General features: G+C 41.4%; 2 protein-coding genes across 2 annotated transcripts in view; both read left to right on the top strand.

Annotated features, from left to right (window-relative positions):
- LOC118418424 (neuroguidin-like) overlaps nucleotides 1–7632 on the top strand; it is a 13690-nt gene extending 6058 nt beyond the window's left edge. Inside the window, exons 3-14 of the mRNA XM_035824321.1 lie at nucleotides 1179–1250; nucleotides 1644–1781; nucleotides 2459–2543; nucleotides 2792–2844; nucleotides 3106–3205; nucleotides 3721–3810; nucleotides 4350–4381; nucleotides 4650–4705; nucleotides 4921–4969; nucleotides 6261–6367; nucleotides 6512–6552; nucleotides 7475–7632. Of these exons, the coding sequence (XP_035680214.1) occupies nucleotides 1179–1250; nucleotides 1644–1781; nucleotides 2459–2543; nucleotides 2792–2844; nucleotides 3106–3205; nucleotides 3721–3810; nucleotides 4350–4381; nucleotides 4650–4705; nucleotides 4921–4969; nucleotides 6261–6367; nucleotides 6512–6552; nucleotides 7475–7497 (846 nt within the window). The 3' untranslated portion in view covers nucleotides 7498–7632. The remainder of the gene's footprint in view (nucleotides 1–1178; nucleotides 1251–1643; nucleotides 1782–2458; nucleotides 2544–2791; nucleotides 2845–3105; nucleotides 3206–3720; nucleotides 3811–4349; nucleotides 4382–4649; nucleotides 4706–4920; nucleotides 4970–6260; nucleotides 6368–6511; nucleotides 6553–7474) is intronic.
- Nucleotides 7633–11178: 3546 nt separating this feature from the next.
- LOC118418423 lies at nucleotides 11179–13789 on the top strand. Its single transcript, XM_035824320.1, has one exon. The coding sequence runs from the start codon at nucleotides 11790–11792 to the stop codon at nucleotides 13761–13763; it is 1974 nt and encodes a 657-aa protein (XP_035680213.1). The 5' UTR covers nucleotides 11179–11789; the 3' UTR covers nucleotides 13764–13789.
- Nucleotides 13790–15912: the final 2123 nt, after the last annotated feature.

Consider the following 15912-nt stretch of genomic DNA (forward strand, 5'->3'; position numbering starts at 1 on the left):
AAACGTAGTTTTGCGCTAAACTGATATCTACTAACGATCTGTAGTTATTAAGAATTAAATTTTTTTAATTAGATGAAGACAAACATTTTCTAATTGCTACAGATCATTAATAGATATCAATTTGCGCAACACTATGTTTGTAGCTTTTATCATTATGCAACGAAAAACGAAGTTTCATTACAGTGGTATGTACCAAAGTGCTGTATTTTGTCATAGAAAAAAATAATATCAGAGGCAATAAAAATGGTGACGTCATCAATTTGGCCCCCAAAAAATCAGATTTAGAATTCTCTAATGCCCATCTATCAATATTCCTTACGGCTCTATTCTTTCTTAATTTATTAATAAGAAAACAGTGGAAGGTCAAAATGCCAATTTAGCCAACCGAGATACCTTAAGATCATTTGTATGATAACGTCCAAAACGTAATGACCCATGCAAAATGGCTGAATTTTTACAATCACCTTTATTATCCAGAATCCCTGTCAACCGCACATGCAAATTGAACACTGTGAAACAGATAATTCATGGGGATTTCAATAGAGAAAGGGATTGGAAACTTACGGGGTCCCAGATTGGCCAGAGTGCTTTGAGCTTGCAAGGCTCCTTGTGTCGCAAGGGGTTCCAGCCACGCGACAAGTCAGAACCACCTCTAGTCCACTCTAACTCTTCTCCTTTTGCACCCACTTTAGTGTCTACCAGACTCCGAATCGCTGGAAAATTGTAGAAATGGAACAAATAGAGAGGAATATAACTGGCCAGGGAACAGCACGCGATTCCGACGATCGCATGCTGTTCCCTGGCCGGCTTACTCCTCTGATTTGTTACATTTCTACGATTTTTCCAGCGATCCGGAGTCTGGTAGAGACTAACCCACTTTGCGTTGCTGGCCTTGAGTTTTCCTTGTAGGCATGCAGCTCTCTAAGGTGTCCCTCGCAGTCTTGCTAAACCTCAATTAAACTTTATAATTGGCCAAAGCTCGATGTAGTGTAACCCACATTTCTTCTTATACAAAAATCACTGGTCACTTTTGAAAATAAGTCATCACTGGCCAAGCCTTCTTGACAACTACTGTTAGATGGGTCAGATGTATTGTATTGTAACTGTAATATGTAACTTCTGACCTTTCTCGACTTGAAAAAATGTACTTAAAGTGAGTCTACGTGTCCTTCACACAGGCAGACTCTGTAACAGGACACGTAAAAGATTTGCTGAAGAAAGTGAAAGATGGAGAAATATCTACTGCAAAGGTAAGAAATTATATCTGTTAAATGTAGTCTGCTACATTTATTAAAAATTACCATAACTTTGGGAATCTTCCACTCATAAAAAATTCATCAGTCTGGATGTGCAGCTTGTACTCTTTATAGTCAAACCTTGTGTGTTCTGGTGTTAGGCAGTTTACTGTGTTTGCAATACAAACATACAACAAACCGAAATGAGTTGGGCCAATTTCGAAAGACTGTATCGACAAAATATGTTTTCCTCGTAAGTTCTACATCATATGTATTGGTAACAAAGGATGGATATTTATTTTCTTAAAAAATTTCTAATACTGTTATAACCTAATTACATTTTCTGACTAATGTATTTCAGCCAAAGAGAATATTTTTGCTGAAGTGTTTTTCCTCTTCCATCTCCAGGGCATCAGTTTCCTGGAGTCCAAGTACCAGCTCCTCCTGAGTTATCTCATCAACCTCACATATGTCATGCTGAAGAAGGTGGAGGGGGGGTCCATCAGGGGGGATCCTGCCGTCACCAGGATTGTGGAGATCAGAACGGTAAGTCTGAGAAAGGAGGGTCTGTAAGGGGGGATCCTGCAGTCACCAGGATTGTGGAGATCAGAACGGTAAGTCTGAGAAAGGAGGGTATGTTAGGGGGGATCCTGCAGTCACCAGGATTGTAGAGATCAGGACGGTGAGTATGTAGAAAGGAGGGTGTGTCAGGGGGGACCCTGCAGTCACCAGAATTGTGGAGATCAGGACAATGAGTATATAGAAAGGAGGGTGTGAAAGGGGGACCCTACCATCACCAGGATTGTAGAGATCAGGACGGTGAGTATGTAGACAGGAGGGTGTGAAAGGGGGACCCTACCATCACCAGGATTGTAGAGATCAGGACGGTGAGTAATATATGTAGAAAGGAGGGTGTGTAAGGGGGACCCTGCAGTCACCAGGATTGTAGAGATCAGAACAGTGAGTATGTAGACAGGAGGGTGTGTTAGGGGGATCCTGCAATCACTAGCCGAGTAGGATTGTAGAAATCGGAATGGTAAGTATGTACATGTAGGAAGGAAGGTTTGAAATGGGGATCTTGCCATCATAACAATAATAGAGATCTGTGGACTGTGAGTATCCAACTCAGGGATAGGTATCCAACTCAGGGATAGTTTGAAAGACACATTTTTGCCATGGTACTGTTTAATGACGCCCTCTGCCTGTTTGTTTGTGTACTGCAGTACCTGGAGAAGATGAGACCCATCGACCACAAGTTGAAATATCAGGTGGACAAACTGGTGAAGATGGCTGCCATGGGTGAACTCTGTAAGTTAGCAACATTGTTCATTTTTTTTGGCCAAGCATGTAGTGTTCCTGTATTTTTAGTCTTATTTTGATTCATCAAAATGTTGGCAAAGAGCTATCAATGGTACATTTTAAAGCTTTTGAGTGCCCAGAAGATGATTTTTTTTTACATATGCATGTTTGTGTCTAACAATTTACTATTAAAACTACTGAATGGCATTGTTGACTGATCTTATACATAACTTATTATGATAAACACTTTGTTTCAGCTGAGAATGATCCACTGCGGTTCAAACCTAACCCTGACAACCTCACTAGTAAGGTGGGTACATGGTTTTTGTGATTGTCCTTATGCTGTTCCTGGTAATGTATTTTGTTTGCACTTCTCTTTGGGAAGATGAAGAAAATTAACCAGCTTTTACATGCCCACTTTCCATTTTGTTGAAAGAGTAACATTTTGGAAGAAAAGGCTCCATTGTGGAGTGATAGATCTTTTGAAATTCAGACACTGAAAACCTGTTTGAAAATGTAGTATTGGATGTGATGTTTAAGTTTGTGTATTCCATGTCTTCTAACCTACTAGCTGGCTGAATCGTCTGATGAGTCAGAGGCCAGTGATGACGAAAAGGACACAGGGAAGCCCAAAGTGTATGTCCCACCCAAACTGGCACCCGTGCACTACGGTAAGAACTTCTCAACATTATTGTGTAAAAGAGTGTAGATAGGGATAGAGCGCTCATAGCGTTGTCTTGGAAAGAAGGACTAAGCAAAGTACTGTACTCATACCGTAAGCCATCTCATTTTCATACCGGTAGTATAAAAGCATTTTAGTAGCATTAATGTGATGAATGTGTTTATGAAGTTTTCCTGTTTTAAATACTTAATTGTGATAAAAATACACCATCATTTAGAATCATTATGGCTGTCCTGCAAGAAGACAATTGTAGTTTTTGACCAGAAGTTGTTCTTTCATGCTCACACTTTGGCATGCAACCTATTATGTATTCAACTAATAAATTATAAAACACAATATAATGTTGGGTCTAGAGTATTTTTGGGGGATTTTTATCTTACGTTTGGTTAGAAATGAAAAGTAAGAACTTAAGTCCAATCAGGGTTATGGGCAATGAGAAGAGAATGCTGTGAAAATTAAGAACCAATATTCAACACTGTTGTTTCATTTGTGTATTTTTATCAGATGAAGACACTCCCGTCCAGAGACAGCAGAAGAAGGAAGAACAGGCCAGGAAGAGAGCCCTGAGAAGCTCCCTCATCAGGGAACTGAAAGGTAAACTGTGTAGTCTGGTTAAAAAAAGAATTTGTACTTAGAAAATATGGCACAAGTTTAGAAGAAGACTTACACATCAGTCGTTCTTATGAAGTGTTACTGTTACCTCCATCAATGGAGGTATTGTTTTCATTGTTTTTGGTCATTTGTTTGTTTGTCTGTCTGTGTTTCTGCATCATGTACATTCCATTTGTTAGCCACGTCTGTCTTTTTGTTTGTTTGCATTTTGGTAGTTACATTTTCTGTATACAAAATGTCATGTAGACTAGCAGGAAGTTTTCAGTTGACTAAAGGATCAAAGTATAATGTTAGTCAAAACCTCATTTGTCTGACATATGAATGACAATCAAAATAAGGTATGTAAGAAAATATGCCACAACGGTATTATTACATCTTTGAAGTCTTGTTAGATATTTACCTTAATGATGATGCATTTTAACACATTTTGCGGTAGTGTAAGCTGTAATTACGTGTCACGTATCATCAAATAGTCAAACCCTAAAATGAATTCATATCTTTTTTCTCAATCTTAACTACAGAGGCTCATTCTGATGCTCCACAGGAGATAAGAGTAAGTATTGTGCACTAGTAATTTTATCTCAGGCTTGTACGTTTCAAAATCATACTTGTTTTTTGTAGGATACATATGCAGAGAGACGTTTGTGCCATTTTAATGTATTTTGATACACATGAAGTATATAAATGGAAATCAGGCATGCAGAATTGAAACCTGTCAAGCAGCACATTTTTCTATCTGTCATACTTTTGAAGTTATTAAAGTTTGTTGTAGGTATGCTGAAAGTTACGGTATCATGTTTTCATTGTTTTACCTTCTACAGGACTCTGTAGGCTTCCGTAGAAGTGTTGAGACTCAAGACGACAGACACCAAAGAGAGTAAGTGTTCTTTTCATGTTATAATTGTTAGCCATTCCTATGGACTTTTGTTGATGTAGGTGATGTCCACATACTGTACAGTGTTTACACCAATGGTGTGGAAATGCTTCTAACATAGTGAATGTACAGTGCAGTCATGCCACCTATCTGTTTTGCTGAAAACTGCAGACTTGAATTTTGATTGACCATTCTGTCCTTCATACTTTTGTTGACAGATATGAAGAGGATTACTTTGTAAGGCTGGCTGTTTCTAAGAAGCAAAAGGTAAGTGAATGTCAAACTAAAGTAGCCTTGTAACTGTCCTTTTAAAGACCTTTCTTCACTTACATATATGATTTTATCGTCTTCCGGGAGGGATGTACATGTAAAACGGGGGTCCCGTGCTCGAGGAGGCGCCTCGACCACGTTAAACAGCCTCATTACTCATATTTGGGGTACCTACTGGCTGGCAAAATACACCAGATGATGATTATTAATGAGTTCTACAGATCATAGACCAACAATACAAACATGTACGCTTATTTTTAACATAGTTTAATCATAGAATATCATAAAACATCAGTTTCTTTTTGTAACATTTCTCTGAGATTATTCATTAAAAAATTATGATTCAGAATAATATTTGATAAGTTATACATTGTAAGTTGTTGTTTTGACCTAGATAGAGGAGATGAATGATATACATGCATTGAAGAGAGAATATTTGATAACCAATTATCACTTTATTGCCTACAATAACCCGTGGGCACATCTTGACATGGCCACGTCAATATGATCTCACAAGTGGGCTGCTATGAATGTAAAGTTTTCAATGAGTAATTCTAAAGAAGAATTGACAATACTTATCAGGGCTCGAAATACTTTTTTCTGCATACCTGCACTGGTGCAGGTAACACTGAAAATTACCTGCACCTAACAAATTTTACCTGCACCACTCTGATTTTATGATTTATGGATCATACTAAAATTGTTCAGGAACCATTGGTATTTTTTCTTCTATACTTTATAGGTGGTAACGGTCAATGCAGCTAATAACAATCCACATACACCTACATCATATAACATGAAACTCAGTACATGGACCAGTGCAGGTTAGGTGCAGGTAGACACCAGAAATACCTGCACAGCTCCAATTTTACCTGCACTAATTTGCATAATATGCAGGTGGTATTCCGAGCCCTGCTTATGAAACAGACATTGCAGTGCAGTGTTCCATATCAAATTATTGTTTTATTACTTATGATAAGTATGTATAATCTATAAACCTTGATGCAATAGCTGTTGATGTTAATGAATTGTATCTATGTACTCAAGGTTTTGAATCTTTTTGAATTATGTCTATGGAAAATGCATCCTTATGTCAGAATATTGTAATGTCTGTCAACATAGATAATTTCCAGCAATTATCCTCAACCTCAAGCTGTTTTTTTTAGCACTATTTTTCATGAGCCATTTTTTCACGTCATAATCTCGTAAATCTTGATCAAAAGTCTATGTTGTGCAGGTTTTGCTACTTATCCCCATCATAATGAGAATGTTGTGTTGTTTTTGACAGCGTAAGCAGAGTATGGGGATGGTGTCCACTCTGAACCAGATCACCAAGTTTGGCGACACCAGCGCTCTGTTTGGTGGGGAGGGCGGGGCAAGCTCCTCCAAGAAAAGGTATTATGATATGCATAGATACAAAATTTTATTTTAGTTGTTTGCGCTATTTAATTTTAACTGTAGGATCCTGAAAACTGTACACTCAAATAATTTGTTATCTTTGATTTGTTTGTTGACTACTGCCTAATGTTTGCTCTGCAGGAAAAGGTCTTCAAAGAAGGGAAAGAAAGGTGCGAAGAAAGGTGAGTACACAAAGTGACTTGTTCTATTCACTGCACTGATGTAGTGAATTTTATCTTGGATTTTTAGAAGTCTGAGACCCATGTAATGAAGTGTGATATACAGGTCCACAAGCCGGATCATAAAATATACTGTGCATACACACCAGTATGCATTGTGGGTTATACAATGTATGTCAGAGGTGAAGGCCCCTAACTTGTAAACAAGCCCAGAGACATGTTTTTGTTTACTTGTTAGGGTCCTTGTTTATGTCAGTTGCACCTTAGACATATTACCCACAGTGCATCTGTATCTGCCTCCTCAACTTGAACTGTGAGTGGGCTTATAGTTATAGAATAAAACTTGATGGAACATAATTTTGTAGAAATTCAGCTGCATCATGATGAGTCAATCTCTCCAAACATAGGTTTCAGGGGGAAATTGTCACGCTCTTCTTTTTCAACTTCTGCCTTAAAATGGGGTCTCACCATTTAAACGCAAAGGTTGAAGAAGCAATCTGAAGGTAGTAACAATTTCCCTCTCAACCTACGTTTGGAGAGTTATTGATGAGCTGGATGCTTCGATGAAGGTTAGACATCCATGTAATAAGATACGCGAAAAAGCAGTTACTCAAGCAACTGGATATGATCATAGAATTCAGTGACGAAAGACACCGGTTGGTTGTCTGAAACGTCTGACTGTTTCCAATATCATATAAAGTTGTTTGAGTAACTGCTTTTTGGCGATAAGCTGGATGGTTTAGTATATGATTGAGTTACAATGTACTACATACATATGTGGTGCATGGTCTAGAATTCACTGCCATATGCTCCTTGCCGTATTGTGGTGTTGCAATCCCAGCAAAGTCGAAGACATCTAGCTACTAACTTTGGACAATGTGCAGTTTTTGCTGACATCACAGATTTTTTTCTTCTTATTTTTTAGGTTTCAAGAAGAGGAGAAAGTGATTTCCTCTGTCAGTGGTAACCATAAAGACTAGACATGAACCTGGGATAATTTCCTCATTAGATGCTCTCAGTATCACTTTTTCATACTTTGGGAGTGAAACAGCTCTTTACAAATAAATGCAAGATTTTTGTTAAGCTGGTTGTATAATCTCTTCATTTTAGAGTGGTACTTTTTCTTTAGTATATTTGGGTTAGGATTAGGACATGTTAGGTTTAGGACATGTTAGGTTTAGGACATTAGGTTTCTAAACTAGTGATTTTGTCTATCTCAATATTTTCCATCCCATTCCAAGTGGAGGTTGAGCTCCACATTTACAATTTGATTCATCGATCCACTCTTGTGCAATGTTTTGTTCTACACATGTACATTGTACAATGTAGGAACTGAATTGACTTGTTAAAACTTGTTGAAAGATTGAGCTTAGTACAATGCTTAACGTCCTTCCAACACGTATACATGGATGAAATTGTCAACGACCACCGCACCTTATTTTAGGATCAATACTGATGACCAATTAGGTGTTAATTATATCACGTCATTGTTGTAACCCTCACGAGTTTACGTTCTGAAGTGATTGGTCATCAGTTTTGATCCTGAAGAAGGCAACTGTACAGTGGTTGTTGAAAATTTGATCTGTGTACTTTTGCGTTGGAAGAAAGCATCATACCTGTATCCTCATGCAAAAGTCCCGTAAGTGGTGTGCAGATAGTTTGAAATGGAACAGAATGAAACAAAATGGACTGAAATACATTGAAATACATATGTTTCATTTTTCCACTTGTACACTCTAACTACTAAGAAGGCACCCAAACTACTGCAGAAGAGAGAATACACACCCTTCACCCTCCCCTGCTTACTTGCTCCACTCTCTTGCATCACCCTCGTACTCTATTCTTGTTCAAAACCTCCTGTAGTTGATGACCATGAAGGCCATATGAGTAGCTCATCATTAGAGGCCAAGCCACTTGTATACCTCACCACTCCTGTAACTGTAGGTATGATCTCAGAGGCAGGAATAATTGGGTACATAGAGCCGGAGTTTATCCAGGTGACCAACACTTGATATCTGCACCTATTAGTTGAGATCTGAGAGCTTGTTGTACAATGTATACGACATGAGGGATTCGTGGCAGGGCAATTATAAAATGTCAGCCATCGCTCCACGGCAAACTGACCTTTCGTTGTCATAAAGACAGTTGTCTCGGGAGGATTGGGATAAGGCATGTGTTGCTGACAATGCAGAAACGTTCATCAGCCAGTTTGTTAACTGTTAAAGTGTGCGTGACTACCAATGCTGACTGCAAATTTGTGTGTTGTTTCCTCTAGGCTCTCTCTAGAAATTTAGAGCAAAGTGATACCGATGGACCAGAGACTTTGACAAAAAGAAAAGCAAATTTTGCTGTATTCACGCAATATGATTCCAATAAATTGGTAAGGTGCTTGGGGATTGTAACAAAGTAGTACAGTATTATATTAATTTTATCATTCCATTACTTAGGGAGTCTTCTCCTGCTTTTAAAACAATGATGCCCATCAACACTGTAAGTATACAGTAGCTGTTCAAACAAGAGGGACTTAGATAAAAAGTTTCTATTTCAAAGTCCCAACAATAGATGAGTATGGTGGTTTTTCTCCTATGTCAGTCAGAATTAGCGCTCCAGTCAGAAGCTCAGAGGAAGATGTCTGATGGGCATCGAAACATAAGCAGATAAAACACTTTACAGACTGTGTACAGACACTTTACAAAACTGTCCGATAAGATTTGAACTAGGAGATTAAAGTTTGCGGGACACTGCCTTAGGAGCAAGGAAATAGCTGCTGACCTGGTACTCTGGACACCCAGGCATGGGAAGAGGAGGCCAGGTAGGCCAACAGCAACATATATAGACCTGCTCAAAAAAGACACTGGCCTTGAGGTTGACAATCTACAAAAAGTAATGACTGACAGAGACGTATGGGCTGCCATCACAACTCGAGGCTGGAAGGACTCGCCTTAAGCACAGACTGTGTAAAAGACTCCAATATCCTGAGTCCAGTGTTTGCCCATGCAAAATTCATACGATGAAGACTATTAGACTTGGCAAATTGCGCAGCAAACAGTGTATTTATCGATATCAAAATCCAGGGCTTTATCACAGCCTGAGCATGTATTCAGACAATCATTAGCTTTGGATAACATTTGACAGTGGGTGTCTATAGGAGATATTGATTAAGATCCAATTTGCTACACGGTAAAGCCAGCTTATTTGTCTTCAATATTACAGGTTGTGTACAAGAACACCCCATCCTGATATCCTGAGTCCAGTGTTTGCTGATACAAAATTCATACTCAGACTTTTAGACTTGGCAAAATGTTGGAAGCCTAATGTGCAGCAAACTGTCTTTATCGATATAAAAAATCAGGGCTTTACCGCAGAGCATGTACTCAGACAATCATTAACTTTTGATAACATTTGACAGTGGGTGTCTATAAGAGGTATTGATTAAGATCCAATTTGCTACACGGTAAAGCCAGCTTATTTGTCTTCAACATTACAGGTTGTGTACAAGAACACCCCACCATCCTGATATCCTGAGTCCAGTGTTTGCTGATACAAAATTCATACTCAGACTTTTAGACTTGGCAAAATGTTGGAAGCCTAATGTGCAGCAAACTGTCTTTAGGCCATGTTGATTTGATTATATGGATGACATCCTCTGGGAACTCCAAAACTGATGCGAGCGAGCGAATAAAAAAAAGTTTGGCCAAAAAAAAAGTTGCCTCCAGTATGAAATCAAAGTGGCTAGGAAGGTTAAACATAGGACCTAACACACATAGTATTGCCAGTTCTCAAGTGTCCACAGACAATCAGGTCCAGGTTCAGATCCGGACCTGGAAATGATCCTCTGGACCTGAATGGAACCTGAATTTTCTGTACTGGTACCTCCCCGGCCAACAGTAGATTTTTTTCTTTCCGTCATTTCACATTTTATTCTTTAAGTTTAGATTTATTTTGGCATTTTATGGCATAAGACTACGATTAGTTATCTGTTTTCTGATACTTTTTTTTTTCAATCTACGGAATATTTGTGCTCATTTTACAGCTGCCTTGCTGTAAAACGTTACAGAACGTTACAGGTTGTGTACTAGAAAACTCCAATATCTTGAGTCCTGTGTTTGCTCATGCAACATTCATACTATACTCTGGAGACTTTTAGACTTGGCAAAATGTTGGAAGCCTAATGTGCAGCAAACTGTGTCTTTATCAATATCCAAATCCAGGGCTTTATCTCAGAGCATGTATTCAGACAATCATTAACTCATTAACAAAGTGGGTGTCTATAGAAGATATTGATTAAGATCCAATTTGCTACATAGTAAAGCCAACTTATTTGTCTTCAACAGTAAGTGTTCCATTCTGACAGTAAATAGATTGGGGGTCTGCAACACAAATTACCTGCAAAGTCCACCTTTGCCAATAGTAAGGGAAGGTACTAGATAATTGTCTTATCATTGCTGGGTTGATGCCAATATCTGTGGAGTATGATGTCCAGCTTGCACTTTAAAGCGGATTTGCGGGTTTGTGTTAAGCTAGGAGATCTGTGGGAAAATGACACAGACATGTCAAAGACACAACACCAAGCACACAAGATTGATGTCACAATTATGTTTTATTGTGTCGCACCCATCTTTTTTTTTAGTTGGTGTGACGGGGTCATCTAGAATGATTTGAGCCGGCCCGCAGATTTCTAAAGATAGAGCCCTAAGTAGGTCAGTGGCCAGTGGAGACGGAGACTCCCTGGGAGACAGACGTGATCTCAGATGCTCTCATAGTTCTACTAGTCATTGTTGTACGTAGGTTTGGGAAGCAGATTAAAAGGAGTTCCCCTCCAGTTGCGCGTTGGAGTCTTGGACTGAGTCGGTTCTCTGACACGTGGTGTACAGAAGTGGTGATCATCGCTGACGGCAAAAAGTAGGCGAGAACTCACTCAAGAAGGACAGAAGGAGGGAGAGGAACTGTGAGTAATTTGTGATCAGGATTGAGCTGTCAGGATCAAGTGCAAGTGCGTAGGTTTGCATGATAACAGTCAGACAAGAGAAGGGATTCCGAAGAACAGTTGGACTCTTCTAGCTTTGCATTTGTTGGTCTGGGCTGTGCATGCTTAGAGAAGAACACATCTGGATTGAGTTTTCTGTGGAGCCGGGAAGGAACATTCCAGAGTGCCGGCGGTCAGACGGGCGGTTCCAAGTCAATAAACTGTGGCAAGGCTGACTCAGGAAGAGTAGAAACTGAGGAAGTCCAGGGATAAAATGGATCAGCTCATGGAGGCTGGGGAGAAGTTGGGGCTCTCAGGGAGTGAGCTCCGACAGTTTGTGCAAGAGCAACAAGCATTGGAGAGGGAAGAAAGAGCGAAGGAGAGGGAAGTGCAGAAAATGAGGCTGGAAGCTGAGGAGAGAGAGAAGGAGAGAGAGGCCGAGGAGAGAGAGAAGGAGAGAGAAGCTGAGAAAAGGAGGCTGGAAGCTGCAGAGAGAGAGAAGGAGAGAGAGGCCGAGGAGAGAGAGAAGGAGAGAGAAGCTGAGAAAAGGAGGCTGGAAGCTGCAGAGAGAGAGAAGGAGAGAGAGGCCGAGGAGAGAGAGAAGGCAAGAGAGGCAGAAGAAAGACAGAAGGAGGCAGACAGGAGGCATCAACTAGAGATGAAGAAGCTTGAGAGGGAGCTGGCGGCCGCCGGGCCTATAGCAGAGCCAGTGGGGCAAGCTAGGGCGAAGGCCCCAAAGCTGCCCTCCTTCCAAGATGGGATAGACGACTTAGACGCTTACCTCCTTAGGTTTGAGAGGTTCGCGGCGTCGAACGGGTGGCCGGAGGACCAATGGGCGCCAAACTTAAGTGCCCTGTTGTCAGGCGAGGCCCTCAAAGCATACTCGAGACTGCCTGGTCACGAAGCTCGGATTTACCGAACCGTCAAGAAAGCCCTCATGGAGAGATACAACTTGACAGAGGATGGGTTTCGTGAGAAGTTCAGGAACAACAAGCCGGAGGCGGGGGAGAGCCCCCAGCAATTCATTGTTCGGCTCGAGAACTACCTGGAGCGTTGGTTGGAGCTGTCCGACTCGACAAAGTCATACGAGAGTCTTAAGAACCTGTTTGTGAAGGAGCAATTCATGGACGCATGCCCGCGGGACCTGGCGGTGCACCTCCGGGAGCGGGGCTCGGCATCGCTGGAGGAGCTGGCCGAGATGGCCAAGCACTTCTTGAATGCTCATCGAAGGGAACTTGGCAAAAAGGAGGAGGAGGAGAAGAATTCGAAGCCAGCGCAGGGCCGTGGCCGCCCACAGCCTGGGCCCACGAGCGGGGCAGGCACGTGCTACCACTGCGGGGACCCCAGCCACTTTATAAGGGACTGCCCCATGTTGAAACAGGAGGCCCAGCCCTCGGGGGCTAGTTCCTTCTTTGGCGAGATGAAGACCGGATCCCCACCGACTGCGTTCATCGTCAGGGGCCAAGTGGATGGAACGGCGGTCCCCTTGCTGTTAGACACCGGCAGTACACATACGCTGATCCGAGAGAGCCTGGTAGACGCCAGAAAAGTCAGGCTTGACAACCAAGGCGGGATAACTTGCATTCATGGGGAAGAAAGAAAGCACCCCAGCGCTCGGGTGGAGATCCGGGTCGGGCATAGGAGCTACAGGGTAAATGCGAAAGTGATCCCAAACCTGCCGCGCCCTGCAATCGTCGGACGAGATGTTCCCCATCTGGCTGAACTGGTAGAGCTGTGTGCGTCCGGGAAGCAGGAGCCATCCGTGACTCCAACAGCTGAAACGCGGGAGTTCAATCGGAAGCCCAGAACCGCGTGGGGCTGGGAGAAGGTTTCCACTGGTAATGGGCCAGTATCCGGTCGCCATGGTGGCAAAAGTCGCGGCTTTGACAGGCAGGACCGGAGCTACGGCGGGGACCAAGGATTCAAGTCGAGTGTTCGTGGCTACAATGGCCGTGGCAGGTCCTATGGGGGAGGTGAGCGTGACTTGGGCTCGCGTTATGGGGACGCCCACAGAAGGGGTCTTGCGGCAAGGCCAAAGCTTCGGTTGGCGGCACGTACCATACCTGCTGAGAGCCCTCCGCCCTTGTCACACGGGAACTCACGGAGAGATATATACGGGGACGCAAAACCTGTAGACACAGCCGCGAGGGAGCGTGAAATCGAGGAGAAGCTGGCACAACAGAAGATGTGGCGGGAAGAGAGAGAGCTTCTTCAGAGCTGGTGTCTGCAGCCCTGTATCGTGGAGTGAACTCGGACTGATGAACTGACGATTTATTAGTTAAGCGATATGTAACAAAGTTCGGCAATGTGTAACCTTTGTTTTCAATTAGTTCCATTTATCGACGTGGTAGCTATTATTGGCTTGTTAAGTAAGTTTCTAGTGAAGGTTAACTGTATCGTTATTCTAATAGAGTTGGCGACTAGATTTGTGATTGAAATGGTTTCAATCAAGGGAAAAAGGGAGGATATGTGACGGGGTCATCTAGAATGATTTGAGCCGGCCCGCAGATTTCTAAAGATAGAGCCCTAAGTAGGTCAGTGGCCAGTGGAGACGGAGACTCCCTGGGAGACAGACGTGATCTCAGATGCTCTCATAGTTCTACTAGTCATTGTTGTACGTAGGTTTGGGAAGCAGATTAAAAGGAGTTCCCCTCCAGTTGCGCGTTGGAGTCTTGGACTGAGTCGGTTCTCTGACAGTTGGGAATAGTGAACATAGCATGACAGCCTTGGTCTGTGCAAATAGGATATTCTTTGTGAGTCTACATTTCATAGTTTTAACTTGTTATGTCCGAACTTCAAATATTTTAGAGTACATAATATGTATCAAAATATGAGATATCAATATGGCAGTGAATGTAGTAACACCAGTGAGAGAGTTTTTTAAAATCTTTCTTTAATATTTTCTTTTGTCATCTTTGAGTGTATGCATGGTGCTTTTTAAACCAACTAATAGTGCAGTTGGTTAGCAATACAGCCTTCATTTTTTGCCGAGCATACGAGTCACCCATATGCTTTCGATAAATGTGTTTGGTTCTTTTATGTGGCTGCAATGGCTTAAAGCTCCCACATACATTGGACTACCAACTTGATGTCACCATCATATCTAAGCTGAGGCAAATCTTGGGATCTCACCCAGTGTAGTCCATATAAATGTATACAATATGTATATGGTGCTACGAGGGACGTTCAATAAGTAATAACTCTGACTCATTTCCCGTAGCAGGAGATTAATGAAACTTGGCACAGTTATTAGTCTTTCTCTTCATAGAAACCACACGGAGTTATCCATTTCTCCCATCGTTTGATGCAGCTCTGGACACCGTTTTTGTAGGACACCCCAGGTTGGTCCTCCAACAGATGCCTCATCAATGGCAGAAGAGGAACGACCAGGTCTGGGAGCTGTTTCCACAGACTTCCGACCGTGCTTGAATTCAGGATGCCAGCGTTTTACAAGGTCATGTCATGGGGCATCATCACCACGAGTTTCTTTCATTTCATCAAAAGTCTCCTTTGGTGTGCGTCCTTTCAAATACAAAAACCGGATCACTGCACGACACTCAACTGGCTCCATTTCACACTTGGTCCATTTCACACCTAACTCAGTTCAAACACCAGTAAATCAGACACCACAATTAGTTCAGAGCTCTTTTTTGCAACATAAACTATAGAGATATGAATCATTACACATGCAACATTTCTTCTAGATCAGACAACTGGAAGTGGGTTAGAGTTATTACTTATTGAACGCCCCTCGTAAAATACAATGTACATGTAGGTACATCCACCCAAACTCTGGTACATTAATGATGACTTGTAGAAATTCAGACAGTAGTGTTTACGTTATTGATGTAACAGCAATAATGTTCAATACATAGACAAAGTAAACACGTTTTTACAAATATTTATGGACACTGTTTTTTAAATATTATGTCTCAAGTTTCATGTCCATTAGGAATAGCCCAAAACATTAATTGCAGTATGCTGCCTTTCATTACACATGGTGTTGTTACAACCCCAGTCTGTGTCTGCCTCCTATCATCAGGAACAATATCGATAATCTATTTACAGAGATATTTTTTAGAAGTCAAACATGTATAGCTAATAATATAGAAACATTCCTCAAAAAATCACAATAATATTGTACAGGAATAACCTGTCATAGTTATACATAAATGTGTGTTTTTTTAAAGTCAAACTTGTTGCTTATTGTTAGATACATGTGTACAAAACGACTGATATTTTACATGCATAAACAGCTTTTACAATTTACATGTTTTATAAGTATACAAATACAGTTTATTTCCAATGTAGAGCCCGTTACTCAAGCGTTAAAGAGCGGGCAGCGGTCATTTACATCAGCTCTTTCTTCGTACCCAAGAAAAGATTTGCGGTCGATT

This window comes from Branchiostoma floridae, chromosome 6 (genome assembly GCF_000003815.2).
Source record: "Branchiostoma floridae strain S238N-H82 chromosome 6, Bfl_VNyyK, whole genome shotgun sequence".
NCBI lineage: Eukaryota > Metazoa > Chordata > Leptocardii > Amphioxiformes > Branchiostomatidae > Branchiostoma > Branchiostoma floridae.

Coding starts and splice junctions, on each gene's coding strand:
- LOC118418423 (XM_035824320.1), top strand. CDS start 11,790: ATGGATCAGCTCATGGAGGCTGGGGAGAAGTTGGGGCTCTCAGGGAGT.